General features: G+C 42.3%; 1 protein-coding gene, 1 long non-coding RNA gene and 2 other non-coding genes across 4 annotated transcripts; 1 reads left to right on the forward strand and 3 right to left on the reverse strand.

The window, feature by feature from the left end:
• Positions 1 to 3,190: 3,190 nt before the first annotated feature.
• On the forward strand, positions 3,191 to 14,285 carry LOC138627586 (fas-binding factor 1 homolog). Its single transcript, XM_069710017.1, has 32 exons — positions 3,191 to 3,627; positions 3,804 to 3,834; positions 5,194 to 5,241; positions 5,352 to 5,397; positions 5,476 to 5,545; positions 5,621 to 5,671; positions 5,784 to 5,928; positions 6,050 to 6,130; positions 6,263 to 6,310; positions 6,798 to 6,917; positions 7,022 to 7,151; positions 7,402 to 7,538; positions 7,619 to 7,712; positions 7,808 to 8,263; positions 8,356 to 8,421; positions 8,503 to 8,573; positions 8,810 to 9,154; positions 9,274 to 9,323; positions 9,406 to 9,453; positions 9,546 to 9,680; positions 9,767 to 9,867; positions 10,025 to 10,231; positions 10,666 to 10,773; positions 11,050 to 11,189; positions 11,397 to 11,515; positions 12,101 to 12,223; positions 12,316 to 12,492; positions 12,716 to 12,892; positions 12,986 to 13,123; positions 13,203 to 13,299; positions 13,394 to 13,524; positions 14,115 to 14,285. The coding sequence occupies exons 1-32, from the start codon at positions 3,625 to 3,627 to the stop codon at positions 14,196 to 14,198; spliced, it is 3,777 nt and encodes a 1,258-aa protein (XP_069566118.1). The 5' UTR covers positions 3,191 to 3,624; the 3' UTR covers positions 14,199 to 14,285.
• Positions 14,240 to 15,601, reverse strand: LOC138627587 (uncharacterized). Its single transcript, XR_011311399.1, has 4 exons — positions 15,480 to 15,601; positions 15,079 to 15,141; positions 14,573 to 14,892; positions 14,240 to 14,392 (listed from the first exon to the last, which is right to left on the reverse strand). It is a non-coding gene; the product is annotated as an uncharacterized lncRNA (long non-coding RNA).
• Positions 14,470 to 14,539, reverse strand: LOC138627615 (small nucleolar RNA R38). Its single transcript, XR_011311401.1, has one exon. It is a non-coding gene; the product is annotated as a small nucleolar RNA R38 (small nucleolar RNA).
• LOC138627616 (small nucleolar RNA SNORD49) lies at positions 14,711 to 14,784 on the reverse strand. The gene has a single exon (XR_011311402.1). It is a non-coding gene; the product is annotated as a small nucleolar RNA SNORD49 (small nucleolar RNA).
• Positions 15,602 to 16,252: the final 651 nt, after the last annotated feature.

Here is a 16,252-nt window from a genome sequence, read left to right on the forward strand (position 1 = left end):
CTGCCCCGGGTGTGATGTTTTCTAAATCATTATTTTCCTACTTCATTCATGACTTTGCAATTTACAGCGTCATGGGATGTGCTTCAAAACGAATAACTTCAAAGTCTGACAAATGGCTAGGGTCCAACAGTGATAAAACGCTGCTGTTCAACTGTGTTTAGTAAAGAGGTATACATGTTTTCCTATATTTACATCAGTGAAGCTTTCATTTCCCTCTCCAGCACAGATAACCAAAGTTTGACGTGATCAGTGTTGTTATTACAACTTCAAAAGAGAATGTCCAATGTCAATTTACACTTCAAATTACAAGTGGCAATAGGGAACTCCTTCAAAGTATTATGACACAATGTAATGCAATTATTGCAGTTGGTTCTCTGATTTCTGTTGATACATATCATGTAACTACATTTGCACTTTTGCTTCACAATTAATTATCACTTCTGAATACGTAAAAGGCATTTTCTTGGCTGTTTCATGCATTACAAAGTCATGTTTAAAATAATTTACAACCTGACTGAGATGAGATATGCCTACTCACGTAACTTTATCACAGGATTAATTTACATGTGCTTTAACTTATGACTGAGCAGCCATACGTTGGATTTGTGCTGTTTAATCAGTCAGGATAACTGCAGTCATTAAACATGTCATGGCAGAGGAAGAAAACATCATAAATCACAACTCCCCACTGATACATCAATTCAGTAATGATAAAACAAGATATTCATACATATACAACATTCCAGGACTGACATTTTAAAGACCTTCATCTATATCTAATCCCATCTGAAACCCCCCCTGAAAACCCTGTTTTTGTGTTCAAAGAAGCGCAGGAATGCTGAAGACCCAACAGTTTCATAATCCTTACAAGTATGCACAAAGAGCATAGATCCCTGCCCCACATTTGGCTTTTAAGTATTCACTGCTACACTGCTAATACTAAATGATTCAGAACAACAATCCATCTCTTCGCAGGTTTATTATGAAAACATTACCTCCCTGCAGCCACTGTTGAATGCAGATATAAAGGATCCTAATAAATGACCTAACCCCTGTACTCAACCAGAGCATGGTTTAATGCAGGTCACAGACCTCTGCTGTGTTATCTTAGGCGTGTAGTCAGTTGAGTCATGGTCCATTGTTCTTTTAGGGATCATTATCTTTTATCCCCACATTATTCATGGTTCACATGCTAGCCTTTGCTTTTCTTGTGCTCTTCTCCCCTATGGACTGTCCATTATTGTAAGTCTGGTAAGCCTCAGCTGTGCTTTTTCATTTGCTATGTTTTACCAAAACCAGAAACAAGAGCACAAGTTGTCACAAAAAGCAACAAATCTTAATTTATTTTGTTTTGTTTTTCAGTGGCCTCTGATGTCAAGACGTATTTCCTGGCTACTACAGAGACTTCTTGTGATCTTGTCTTCTCTCAATGATCTGACTCTGATTCATCTGCACTTCACTGCAAATGCCAAGAATCCTAGGAGGAAAATAAAAAAAACTGTGAGGCCTGTTTCATCATGGCTTCCACTGGTCTGTCCAGCAGATGCTCTCAATGCTGGAACAGGAAATGACACATGGGTAAAAAAAACCTGACCAATGCTGAATTTACAAGATTCTTGACAGCGCTGTTTGTTGTAGAACCAAATTTTGGAGTTCAAAGTTTGAAATTCTTGCGTTGTGAAAGATTCAAGTGACATAAATGTGCCTCCACATAAGGAAATGCCACAATATACCCTTTGATTCTGTGTTTTTCTTGCTTTGATGAATCAAAGGATGTCTTTTATGTGCTTGAGGGGTGGGAGAGCTTTGATTCATCTCTCATGCATTTATTGTACTGTATATGGCATTTAAGACAATCCTGTGAACCTTACAGCTTCATGTTGTTCTCACAGAGGAAGCTCAGACTGAGTAAAGCAATGAAAGGCATTTGTGCATTTGTGTCCCGCTGTGTGCTACTGAATGTCAATGAAGGTTGTCTCTCATGTATTAAAAATAACTGTGTGTAGTTCCCTTGTGATTTATTAAAAAGTTGAAAATGTGTCTTTATATTTACATCAGTGAATCATTTATTTTCCTCTCCAACACAGACTCCCAAAGTTTGAAGTAGTCAGTGTTGTAGCATTTAAAAAAACATAAGCTGACATCACAGAAAATGAAGAACTCCTTCAAAGTAAACTGATCACATGGCATGCATTACAAATAATCGACTGAAATAAGACGTGCACACTCAGTTAACATTACAATTACCACAAATGATTTATTGAATGAATGTTCATCTAACAAATGTTGGAAGTGTGATGTTTAATCACTCAGGATAAGTCAAGAGGGAAAATGCTGGCTGTGCAAATTTGTCATGACATGGGAACCAAACACCTCTTTGTAACAACACCCTGACTACTACATAACACACCACTGGTGCTGAGGGTAAGGATTAAGGTAGGGAGACATTTTATTTTTAGTGAAGTGTGTGTGTTACGTAGTTAAGTACGTGTGTCGTTTAGTGACATGTTTTTGTCATGTAATAAAGTGGGTGTGACCCTCCTGCATGATACCCTTTCATTAAAGAGCGGTAAAACTATTTCTGCATGTAGCTAAAGGCCAGATGGGTTTTTTTAAAAGCTATTTTTTGCTTGATGGTTGTAGAACAAACTCCTATTTTGACATAAGGAATAATTGGGGGATGTAAAGGGAATCAAGTGATATTAAAATGTAGGCTATGTTTAATCACAACTCTGACAGCACCTGAAAAGTCTGTTTTGTGGTGATGGAGGACAAGGACTAGTGTCCCAAACCAATTGCCCTAACAGGAGGGTGTTTTTCCGAATTATTATATAGCTGACAAAAAGCGCAGCATCAAGCTTACTTGCACCTTACTGACTGAAATGCAGGCTACAGATAAGAAATTCTTCTTTATTTTTTTAACCAATTTGCCTTGACTAATTTTCCAACCTCTGATGCCACCTGGTGGTAGATCAGTTTGGTAGATTTCAGAAAGTACACCTCAGCACGGAGGTAAAACATTCGCTGACATTTAAAACAAACAACTTGATCTACTTTAAACACAACCCAATTCAACACATATTTCCTGGAACACGTTTCACGAAATTGGGTATAATAAAACTACTGTACCCACAATGCACCTCGAACGGTAAACAGGAAACGTATGTTTTGCCGGTTGGTACGATTGTGGTGTTGCTGCAGTGGGTCGCCTGAACGTAGAAACTCGTGGTTTTCTATTTACTTAATGTTTAGCTCTACTTAGTACTCATTAAGTATGAGCTAGACGACTGAGTTAGCGTCGGTGTGCAACATGGCTGACGTGCCAGCTTATATCAGGCGTGAACGTGATTCATGTCGCCGTTCATTTACTTCGTGTCAATTGGGCGACTTTAAAATGCTAAAGACCTGTATGAGCTAGCGAGACGAAAGCATGTCCATTTACGAGCATTTTTTTTTTGTTGATCAAACCTGCTGGCTACGATCGCGTTGTGTCCTCAACGTGAACGCTAACTAGTGTAAACAGAGTGGTTGCCAAGGGAGACGGGAGACGCGTCATCAGATTGCGCTGGTGTGAGCAGGCCAGCTGCCTTTGTGTTGTCACGGTCCCATCAGCAGAGATTCATCATGGTGAGTGAAGCCGCAGCCGGTCTCTGCTATTTTTTTAACGATTTATCGCGCATCGTGGGTAAACGAATGCTTTTTTTTTTTTTTTCCTTTGCTGTGGACCCGAGTTTAGTTTGCAGTGTTTCACTTGTAAAAAAAAAAAAATAAAATAACTGGTTATTTTTCACTGTTATTTACAGGCAACAAAGCCGAAGACTAAAGCCTCTAAAAGTAAGTTTGATCTCAGCTGTTAATTCACTTGTCAATCGAGTGAGGTTTGTTTCTATTGTAAGCAGTGTCGGGAAGGTTACTTTTAAAATGTCATAGGATGCTGATTACTAGTTACCCTGTTGAAATATTATAGGTAATGTAACTGTTTTAATTACTTTATCAAAGTAATGTATTTTGTTACATTTTAGTAAGTTTTGATTTATTTTCTTACAGATGTTATAAACTGGGCAATGAAGCTGAAAATGTGCAAAAATATAATGTAAACTTGGCAGTGAAGACCTCACGACAGTCCACAACACTGATTACTGTCAAAATGTAATTACATGTTCTCCAAATAACTTGATTTAAGATTTGTATGTCATGATTTTAAAAGTGATACCATCAAAACAACTCACAACTGACAGCAGTAAAGGAAAAATGTTCCCATAACCTCAAACCAAGTCAACATTCATGTCAGCTCCATGCTCAACAGGGCAAGGTACACTTCACAGTATTTTGACGACGACTCCTGAGTGACTTTTTAAGAAGATTTCTTCACCTCATCTGACGACACGGCCAAGTGCCCTGGCGTGGGTTGCTTTGAGCAATGCACACTGATTTCTCTATCAAACAAAAACAAGGCTCAACATTTGACACACTGTCAAATGAATGAAGCCTGTCTAGATCGAGACAGAAGGCATTCCTGCATGGAGAAAAGATGCAAAGCAGCAGAATAACAATTATGTTATAAATATGGGCCTAACCATTTTACCAAAAATAATATATTCAACCCATTTGTTATTACCAACATTTTAATAGTAACTATTATTTAATTACATGTTTTTTTCCTCACAAAGTGTCACAGATTATAGTTCCACTTATTTTGTAAGTACATAAGGCAGTTTATTGTCATTGTTAAAAAAAAAAATACTACAAAATTGAGTTGGCAGCAATGAACAGGGTAAAAGATGTATAAAAATAACAAAAATTAAACAAGACATGAATAAATAATTAAATAACATAACTCTATTACAACCAGTACCTCATCCAGTGTGTCTCCGTTGAGTTTTACGAGCTGTCTGTAGAGCAGAACCATCTGGAGGATCCCACTACCTGGAGACACAATATAACACAATGTCACATGGACACAGTCAACAAGTGTAGCAGAGAAACAGGCACACAGTTTACAACTGAGGACTACATAACAGCAATGCTACAAAAAACAACAACAACCAGAATTAGAAAATACAACAAGAGTTGAGTCATAAAGTGAAGTAAAAAGAAGCATATATTATCCATAGAGGGCAATGCAGTGTTAAGTGCAATAAGTTACAGATTTTGAAGCTGATGTTAAGTGTATCCCTTTGTGGTTTTCCCCAGGTTCATTCAGAGATGACGACCTGCTGGACAGTTTATTTGATGATAAAAGTAAGTGAGCACTGCTCTGCATTTTTATTAACATCAGGATCAGCAGTATCTTCACTCTCATTGATGTAGAAGTGTGCTTTCATATTTCATTTTCACAATTTGTTCACCAGAACACCCAGTAAGGGGGAGAGCACCTCGCAGCGGACCACTAAATCGGTAAGTTGGAAAAATGCAAGAGTTATACATACTTTCGGTTACAAATTTTTACCCTTCCTGTTTGCTTGTTTTTTCCAGGTCATCTGCCACTGATAACATCTTCAGTTTGTTAGCAGAGGAGGTGAAGAGGGACGGTGTGCACACTGATGTACGTATGAAAACACAATTACCGTGCCTTTTATTTATTTATTTTTTGGTCTAATTATTTTCATCTCTGCTCAAGGACTCTGACGTCTCAGCAGCTGAACCTAATGACATGCTGAAGACCATGCCGGTGGGTCGTTGTCACACGTGCAACAGCAGAGTTAAAGTTCACATTTAACGTGTCTGCGCACGGCCTTACATTCACTGACAGCCCCGATTGCTTTATTCTCCACCTCGGACAGGACATGGATGATGATGCGGTTGCTGACCTTCTTGCGTCAAAGAGAAAGCCCTCATCAGCTCCTGCACAAACAAAGCCGCCTGGTAATGACGGGCCAAAGAAAGACTCAGCTGTGTTAGAAAGTAACGCAAAACCAGAGGGAGCAGGTAAATCAGTGTTGTTGCACACATTATCTCCTCATTATTTAGCTTCACGTTATTAGCAGCTTTGAAGTTGACGTTAATAGCAGCAGTCAGAGAAAACTTCGTCTGCCTCCTCTTCACTCAGATGAACCCACCAGGGGAGGGAAGAAGCCAAACGCCGCACCTTTGTCCACGACGCGTAACTACAGGAAGTTCACCTTCTCTGGTGAGCGAGCCTCTCCGTCACATTCACGACCGAGACTGAGCTTAACGTAACGACGCAACGAAACAGGAGGGCAAAAGTGTTGTTGACTGATAGCTTTGCGTTCTTTTTTCTCAAACTGATGCTTTAACTCAGACAGTGTTGGTGATGATGAAGGTCTTGGTCAGACACCTCACTCTGAAGGTACATTAATCAGGATATATGTGTTTCGCCTTGCAGCAGTAGTTGAGTGATGACTGTGGGTGTCTGTGTGTAGTTTGAACTGGAGAGGTGCACACTTTAAAAAGTGTCAATAGTTGGATATTCCTCACTAATATACAAAACAGGAAATCGTATATTTGTTGAGGTCACTGATTTTATATACAAAGATGTTTCTAATGTTTATTTCACCCACATTTACATACATGAAGGGGGCAGTGTATAAAACGCACCTCTCAATGACTCCAGTTATTGGAGTTCAACACAATACTATTACAAGTTATCATATTGATATAAACTGGTGGCAATTAAAAAAAAAAAAAAAAAAAAGTCAGTTCATGAATATATACACTCAGTTAAGTGTATATTATTTTATTGATATTTTAAAAATAAGGGAGACGTCAATTACTGTTTTCCACTTGGGTGTCCAAAAAACATATATAAAGAGTAAACAATCTCATTTCCTCTGCAGATCTGGACGACCCGCTGGCAGATCTACTGGATGACTTGCTTCCAGATGAAACCAAGCCTGTATCTAAATCTAGCCATATCAAACCTGAAAAATCTCCTGCAGCGTCTCCCATCCTGAAGAGTGAAACAAGTAAACCTTTCCAAGATTCTTTTTTTTTTTTTATTATTATTTTTTTTACAGGTAGTCAACAAACACTGAACGTGTGTTTATTCTATGTTCATCAGCTAAGGCAGCAAAGAAAGCCGAGTTTACCTTTGATGACGATAAGGATGACCTGATGGAAGCACTCGGCTTTGACAGTGATAAAAACAATCCCAAGAAAAAAGAGACTCCGCTGTGGTCGACCAATGAAAGGTAACAGCTCTGGTTTCACTTTTTCTTCCTCACTCTTATTGTTGTCCTTATTTAAAGTGCTCAAATGATAAATAATTACTGCGTTAATGCTTTGGGCTTTGGCGTGCAGCTAAAAACAAAGACAAACCTCAGCAATGTTTTACAAACCAGCATCCGTTCTTCTGTAATTTGCTTTGCCTCCACTGGCCTGTTTCTGCCTTCGTGTCCTAACATTATTTCTGCTCTCTCCGATATTACGATTCCCTCTCAGGAGTGATGCCCCTCACAGAGCTCGCACTAGAATCGATGAGATTCTGGAAGGTTTCCCTTCAACGCTACCACCCACGGGTGAGAGGAAGGACCGGCTTCAGTCTCCAGAGAAACGGGACAGGACCTCTACTGGGAAAGGTAAAAGACCACCAGGATCTTGTGCGTAGAGCAGTTGTGAGCAAGTACTGTTACAATAATGAAGTGTTGTCTTTTATCAGAGCCTCTTTTAGACGATGACCTCACGTTTGGGTCCTATCAGCCCACTCTGGTGTCCACTCCTGAAGGCCGTCAGTCCCGCAGACAGTCTGTCAGGTGCGTCCAGACTTGGTGTTTGACAGCAGGCTTCTTTAACGTCATTATGAACCACAAAGAATAGACTTTTTTGAACTTTTTCTTCCTGTGGTCAGATTTTCCACTGAGGATGTCAGCGCTTCTACCCCAGAAATGAAACCACAACCCGCCACCCCCACCTCGAGTCGACACCGCAACTCATCCGACTGGCTCGGACTCAAGACCAACGATCAGCCTAGCTATATCGAGGATGGTGCCAAAGAGACAAAGACTTCAGCAGAATCTCCAAAGGCCCCCTCGTCTCCTTCACTGGAGAGAAGGCCCTCCTCGACGGGTACCCCTGGTACACCGGTGGTAAAAATAGCAGCAGGCGCACCAGCCCCAAATATCACCAAACAAACCAAGTCAGACATTTCCAAAGGTCAGAGGAAAGAGGAAGAGGAGGATGACTGGTTAGCTGGAGCGCTGAGTAGGAAGAAGGCTCTGTCAGCATCAAACATGGAGACCAAAACCTCCAAGCAGGAAGACTCTTTAGGACTGGGAGAAATAGGAGTTAACGAGTCGATTGTTGGGTAATGGGCAAGCCACACAACTACAGAGGCAATATAATGACAGAATAAATGTGTGTCTCAGTAATTAAAGGCAACCTGATCTTGTGTTTTAGTAAACAAGTCACTGGAGAAGCTCCCAGTGGAAAAGAAGACTCTCTTCCTTCTCTCAGGGAAACCAGGTGAGAGGTCTGTTCTACGAATCCATTAAATCCATCCGAGTGACGACATTTTGAAAACATTGTTCCTTTTATTTTGTGCAGTGACACTTTTCTCGGACATCCCGGCCCTGCTGCTCATTCCACCCCCGTCAGAGAGGAGAGGCTCGAGCCAGGTAAATCACTGTCACACAGAAATGATGCAATAAGATTTCACAACAACCGTATTTTTCAGAGCCATGTCCCTAAGTGAAGACCCGCCGTTCCTTCAGACCCGTCATCAGACAGCATGATTGCAATGCTCATATGTAAAACCTCGTATCCCATCATGCTCTAAAATGTTGACGAATCACAAACTGGTATTTTTCTAAATTGTGTCCTCCTCCTCCTCTCGTTCATACCTTCCCCTCAGCTTCACTCCCATCCTCTTCGATAGTTAATGATCACACACCCACAGCTCAGCATCCCCTCCCCTCCACCTTAACGTCATCCTCACCGACCCCTTCCCATGCTGAAGTAGACTTTGGACAAACTCTTAGTCCGCCTCGTCCCTCAGATTGTCCTGTCCAAGTTACCGCTCCCTTGCTAGCCCCTGCTGCTAGCATTAGCCACCCCCAGCTTCAGCCCAAACCCCTCCACTTTGCTTCCACTAAGGGATCCGGGGTGCTAAAGGAGCCAAGTCAGGCTTCAGAAGAAGCCCTGCAGCAGCCGGTGTTGCCCAGCCCTTTGTCTACTATACTTCCTGGCACCATGTGGTGTAGGTAATCATAGGGAGATAACTTTTAGACACAGTAGCATTTCTTTCCAGCGCCGTAATATCCAACATGAGCACCTCAGAGCAATTGTTTTTACTCCTGTTTGTTTTCTTTCCTGCAGTTCCACAGCAAAACCACATGCAGAACACATCAGCTGTTGTCCAGCAACAGGTATCATTACCTTTCTGCATGAAAGATGTCATGATAATAACGGATAAAATGGCTTTTTAAATCTCCTTCTTCTCCTGAACAGGCAGCGATTTCAGCAGACAGTCTGCAGCAGCTGCTACTACAACAGCAGGTTGGAGACCTACTTAATGTCCTCTACACAGATTTACTCATCAGATGCATCACCTGGTTTGTTCTTGATGTTGCGTCCTCTTTACTCTTAAGATGATGCAGACTCAGCTGCTGAGTCTGAGGGGCGTTAGTGACGCAGGAGTCCTGCAGAGACTGAAAGACAAAGAGCAACAGTCGGGAGACGATCACACGCTACAGGCCCGCGTCATCCAGTTGGAGGGACAGTGTGTGTGCTGCTGCTGCTGGGGATAAAGGGAGAAACACTGTGAGCGTAATAGTAAGATGCTCCAACACTTGCATGCGTTATCATCCAGGTGAAGATGCTGCAGCTGGAGCGAGACCAAAGCCAAATGATGCTCGAGAATATCCAGCAGCGGCATAAACAGGATCTGGAACTCATGGAGAACACACACAAGTAGTTACCGACGACATCACGCACATTCACTCCGTAATGCAAATGTGCAGCACCCTGCATACGTGTTTAAACACGCACCATTCTCCGCACCTGGAGCAGCTTATGTTGATTTCATAATGCTCCACACATACTGTAAGTCTTTCTGGCGTGTCTCCAGGACTCGCGTGAAGCTGCTGGAGGATTCGGCGGCTCAGAGGGAGACACGAGCCCGGCACGAGTGTGACGAACTAATGGAGCGTCTGGCGTCGGTGACGCGATCGGCCGAGCAGGATCGCTCGGAGCTGCAGGCTCAGCACCAGCGCAAAGTGGCCCAAGCTCAGCAGGACAGAGACCGCGAGGTGGAGAGACTCCGAGATCTTCAGAGGTAAATCTGGGGAAAAGTTTCACGAGCAATTAGATCTGCAAATTTGATGTGACAGGATTTGTTCCACAGTTGTCATTCGTACAAAAGAGTAAAAACAGAATGAAACAAAGTAGAATCATCCCGTAGACACCGTGATACACAACCCCACCGTCAGTAAAACTACTCTTTTGTCAAACTTAACAAAAGAATGTTTAAACATGTTTGGACCAGTCAGCTCATCTTAACCTGTATATTATATAATGCAGTGCAGTGATTTAGTAGGTAGTTTGTCTGAGTTGTATGAATAACTTGAGTAATACACAGAAACTGCTTTAATATGGAATATTCTCAGGTAAATTATCCAGATAACTCGGTAAAATAAGTCCGTAAGACCCAGAATTAGTTCCTTTTTATGGAGAATAACTGTCCCATATTTGTCCTACTTTGCTGTTCAGAAAATCTATCTTGGAGATGAAGAGCGATCACGAGGATCAGGTCCAGAGACTGAAGAAGCTGAAGGACGAGGAGATCGACGCTGTTACAAGCGCAACGTCTCAGACCAGGTGAGTCATTATCAAAGGACTAAAGAACAAGCAGCCCCATTTATAATGATACATTTCATGTCATGTACCACTTCTTTGTGTCTGTGTGAAATATTACTTTAAACTGCTGATAATTATTTGATATATGAAGCAGGAGCAAACAACTACAGACGTTTTTATTCCATTTTTAATTTGTTTTTTTTATTGCTACCTCCCCATAAACAAACAAATTTGACTGATTATATCCTGGTCAGGATATTTGTTAACATCCACTCGTCCTTCACCGTCTCTGTCCAGGTCTCTGACAGGAGTGATCGAGCAGATGGAGCAGTTCTCCTCTCGGCTTGGAGAGATTTCCTCCCGGGTGGAGAGCACACATGAACACACCACTCACGATCTGGAGCAAGGGGCACGGCACAGAGACGAGCAGCTTCGAAGTACTTCAGACACACACACACACACACACACACACACACACACACACACACACACACACACACACACACACACACACACACACACACACACACACACACACACACACACACATTTTGTTCAGATGGGTCAAGCGACAAGTCGTCTAAGAGCAAAGTGGTCTCGCACGTGTAAGTAGGTTAAGGTCATTGTGTAAATGTACGTTCCAGTAATGCAGGACCGCCTGGCCCAGCAGCAGAAAGCCATGGCAGAGGAGAGGGCTTACCTCAAGGAAATTATTTCCAGGATGGACACTCAGCTCAACGAGCAGCAGAGACAGCTTGAGAAGGTGAGGACATGAGAGCACAACTCAGACCAAGGGCACACGCTATTTTTAGAATACCTGCACCTGTTCAGGAACAGCAAAACTTCAGATGTGCATACGGGGCTGTGTAAAAGTTTTAGCCACCTGAAATGATTCAGAAGAACAAGCTGTAACATTTGGCTCTAAGTGAAGGCAGTTGGTTTGCCGGGCCGGACCGTGATTCAAGGATGAGGGTCTGCGAGCAACAGTAATGAACGTTGGTGGTTATTTGCAGGTTTTGGGCTCCATTTGGGTCAGCCTTAGTACAGATAAATTCTCCATTACACAGTACCATCAATTCATTCAGCAGCAAGACAATGACCAAAAATGTACAGCCAGACTCATAAAGAACTATCTTCAGTAATAACTTAAATCCACAGAAGAGCTGTGGCCTGTTCTCCAAGACGCTTGGAACGACCTACTTATGTATTTTTGAAAGCTTCTTCACTTTACGAGTGCCACAAATCTGAGCGCAGTTCTGTGTATAAAACCGCTTCAAATTCAAACGGACAGGTTTTCCTTCAAAGACTGCAGATGCCAGTTTGTGCTCTTTTTTTTGGTATGCTTCAGGAGCGCTGGAAGATGACAGCAGAGCAGGCCAAAGCAGAGTCCACCCAGAGAGGCCTGGAGGAGGAGCGGCGCGTCCTCAGCATGCAGATCAGCATGGAGAGAGAGGAGCTGGAAAGAGCCAAGGTGAGGCTGACCGACGTCCACATCACTGCATCGCACAGATTCCATGCACCTCCACCCTTCCATCTCCTCCCTGTCTCTGCCTCCCTGTCAAGAGTGCTTTACTGGAGGAGCAGAAGTCAGTGATGCAGCACTGTGCAGATGAGAGGAGGAAGCTGACAGCCGAGTGGACGCACTTCCACGCCCAGGAGAAGCAGAGGCATGAGAGGGTCGAACGCGAGGTCAGCAGTCTGTTGGAGAAGAGGGAGGACTCCATCATCAGTCTGGCACAGGTGAACTTCACACTGGTTAAAATAGAAGTGTCTTCCAGTTGGTTTTGCTACGCTCTTATTTTAAAAGTTGATTCAGGAAAAAGTAGCAGTAGTTGCTTAAGGCTGTTTTTTTTACAAGCTCTAAATATATCTGAATATATTTCTCAAGTAAATGAAGCTCCTCGGTAGATGCAGGAGTACACACACAGGACAAAAAAAGGAATTCTCTGTGTTTGTTTTGCAGGAACAAGCTGACCTGAAGCTCCGGATGGCGGAGCTCAAACAGAAGGAGATGTCTGTGGCGCAGGAGCGAGAGACTCTGGAGAGGCTGAGAGAAGAGCTGGACAGAGAGAAGGAGAGAATAAGTAGCACAGCCCTGAGACTCAAAACACGAGCCCAGGAGGTCGAGGCCTTCAGCAAGGTAACGTCACCCCTACGCTGCACTCGACCCCTACGCGCAGCCGAGTTTCCCGTGTGTAATATCTGACCTTTGACCCCACTGTGTTCATCACAGCTTGCCGCAGAGAAGTACGAGGAGGGGGAGCGAGCGCTGCAGGAGGCCAGACGTGTTCAGGCTGAGCACGAGGCGCGACTGAGGAATATTCATTCCCAAACGGAGCATCTGAGGCAGCAGGAACAACGAATCCTAAAGGTGTGTGTGTCAGCTCGCTATCCTGTACATTACACTTCAGGTTGGAGTTGTGTGTCAGTACCTAAACATCTTGTTGTAGGAGCGAATGCGGTTAAATAATCTGCAAGACACAGAAAGGCTGAGACAAAACCATCCCGTTACACCTCTACCACAAATTATTCCTCCTGTTTTACCAGGTGAGGTTGAAAATCTGTCATTCAAAAATACAAGTTTAAAAAAAAAGAAGCATTTTCTTTGATGTGTAATTGTGTTTTGTTATTTTCTCTGTAGACTCAGTTCCCGTTTTGTCCAACCCTGACCTCGCTGCAACCCTGAATATTCCTGCTCCTGCTTCGTTTACCAACTCTCAGTCCATGGCGCTTCAGGCCAGTCTGGCTCTGTGGAAGTATACTGCAGAAAAGGTACCCAGTTAAGGAAGTCTATTAGTCATGATGTTATTAATTTGAAATTTTCACTAATAATGGCGACACGCAAGCTGAATTGGTTTTAAAATGCTGTGACTGGTTTTCTTTCCCGTTTCCAGCAGTCCCATGGTTTTCATTGGTTCATAAACTTTAAGAAATCTGCCAAGAAGCTGGTGTGAATACATCATTTTCATATAATTCGGATACAATTAAGTAGCTATCCTTGATATACCAGCAACTTTTACCATCACATAAGCAGATAACAAATAAACAGCTGTTGGGAGTTTTGTCAGTCACAGCTGGTTTCATGGATCCAGTACATCTAGTTATCTGGATTATCAGCTCCTGTCCACGTTTTTCAAAGCGACAGAAAGCCTTAAGGTTTAACTAATGCAAGAGTTTCTCAGGAAATGACTGTTATGAACACACGTAGAATATTGAATATTAGATTTTTATTGCACACATGAAATTGAAACTGTTTATAATTACATTAAATCACAGCTCAAACAATTACACATTCACAATTGGAACGCAACTGTGAATGCTTTTGCATCGTCACATTTCTTTTTGTTTTTTCCTGCCCGTAGGACCGCGAGTACCTCCAGGAGGAGCAGATCTTTCTAGAAAATTTAAAGAAGAAATCTTACAGAGCAGCTTTCAGCACAGAGTGACTAACTCATGCTGGGGCCATGGTACATGGACTTAAACTTGAATTTTGTATATTATCCTAGTTTTCTTAAACATTATTGGAGACTGAACATTGTTTGTTTGTTTTATGTTCATAATAACAAATCCTGCATTTAATTTTGAAGCTTTGGCATCCGACTTCTGGATTGTTCCCAGGCTGTCTGCTTCCCGACTCCATCTGTTAGGTTACAAAAAGACACTAATGTAATCAAACTACAACAAACAGTCAAATCTATGCCAGTAATGCATTTCCAGTCAAGCCTCAGGTTACCATGACTCCACACTTTAGTTCAGACAGGGATAACATGTTTCATCAATGGCTTAAACTTTATTTTTACACACATCTTACAGCGTTTACCTTCTCGTGTGGTCTTCGGGAGCCGAGCGTTTTTCTTGTAGTCTTGCTTTGCTAGAGCACATCTGCAACGAGAGATCACAGCAGCTGGATCATTCAGGGCTCAGATCACACAAGTCTAAAGCAAAAATGCCTGACATTTCTCAGAACAGCTTTTGCACTCGTCAGTTATCGCATCAGACGGCACTTCCTATGCAGCAGTTTTCATCACTGAACCAAGTACCAACACGGATCACGAGGAATCGTGCAATACAAACCTTTTCACCGTGCTTCTTTCATTTTGTCAATCAACGTCCGGTGGGGAGGGCCGAACCGCCAAAAGCCTGCAACGACACGCTTTCATTAGTCGTAATCCTTCAGCGGCACGTGGCTTCGTGCACATCAATCTGCAGCAGGTCAGGTACCATTGATGTCCGCACGGTTTTCAGACAGGGATAACAAACTCATCACGTGCACTGCAGACAGTCAGGAGTGAACGCTACCATCACATCACGTTGCAAAATATTTACCTGCGACAACTTCTTTCTTTTGTAGCCAGGATGGTGAGCATCACGCCCCGTGATCCAACCCGCCTGAAAAGTTGACACGTATTTAAATAAGTCATGTATTAGATCTGTAATCTAACGGAACTGGACATGTGGAGGCCACTTACGAGTTAACTTTAAAGATATTAAAAAATGAACATTCAAACATATAGTCATGCTGTTCTACATGGCAGTTAGTTTGGTACATGACTTTCCCTAAAATACTGAATAAACACACACAACTAGTTTCTAACACGCGCCCAGCATGCTCTTCTTGCACGTGTTCCCCCGGCTAAAGGGTAGCTAGTAGCTAGCACGGTTTATCCGCTTGCCACCTCCGGACTCTCAAACACGGACGCTTCATCAACTATTCATTGAATAATTACCTGCTCACGGCGGCTCGTCTGTATTAGACACCGTATCTACAGACAAATGAAACTCTACGTGAGAAAACTGCATTCTGCCGTTCATTTTTTTTTTCTCCACCGCTGCTTCTCTGTTCATCCGCGAAGACCAAGAAGACCGGAAACGTCGCGTCGCCGCCTTTTTATGTGTTGTTTGCGTCACAAACCACGTGGTTTGGAGCGGGGGCGTGGTTAAAAAAAGTTCCACTTAAAGCTGCACTTATTACTATTTACTCTACAACTATGTCACAATACTTTCACAGTAAATGTTGGATTATGAAGGAACGATTTCATTATTAAAAAGGACACCGCGGATATCGCGTAAAGTATGGCAGCAAAAAGCACGTTCACTCAGCAAAATGGAGCTTCAAAGGTCAACCTACTAATTGGTCAGCAAAATTGTTCTTAACGAGTGTAGTTTATTATTTTAATGTTACTATTGGCGCATTACTGTTTAAGCAGCATTTTAGTGTTTTATCTGGTTGAAGTTTCAGTAAAATGGACCATGAGTTATTTCATCAAACCACTATTAGCTACTGAGGTCAGTATTCAAGTGGCTAAAAAAAAATATATATATATATATATCCTATAACCCATACATAGGCATATGTTATAAATGTCATTGTATGCATATATTATAACATTTTAATTTAAATGGATAGATTTGACTTATTTTCCTCAGGGTTGGGCTATTGTCAAAACATAAACATTCTAACCTATGTATACATTTCGGTGACCCTACAGCAGGTTTCTAC

Source organism: Brachyistius frenatus, unplaced genomic scaffold (genome assembly GCF_029030835.1).
Source record: "Brachyistius frenatus isolate BFR_SWC_R1_liver_20210118 unplaced genomic scaffold, ASM2903083v1 Contig_88, whole genome shotgun sequence".
In the NCBI taxonomy this organism is placed as follows: Eukaryota; Metazoa; Chordata; class Actinopteri; family Embiotocidae; genus Brachyistius; species Brachyistius frenatus.

Coding starts and splice junctions, on each gene's coding strand:
- LOC138627586 (XM_069710017.1), top strand. Junction 9,324..9,405: donor CAGCTGTTGTCCAGCAACAG/GTATCATTACCT, acceptor TCTCCTGAACAG/GCAGCGATTTCAGCAGACAG. Junction 12,493..12,715: donor CCATCATCAGTCTGGCACAG/GTGAACTTCACA, acceptor TTTGTTTTGCAG/GAACAAGCTGACCTGAAGCT.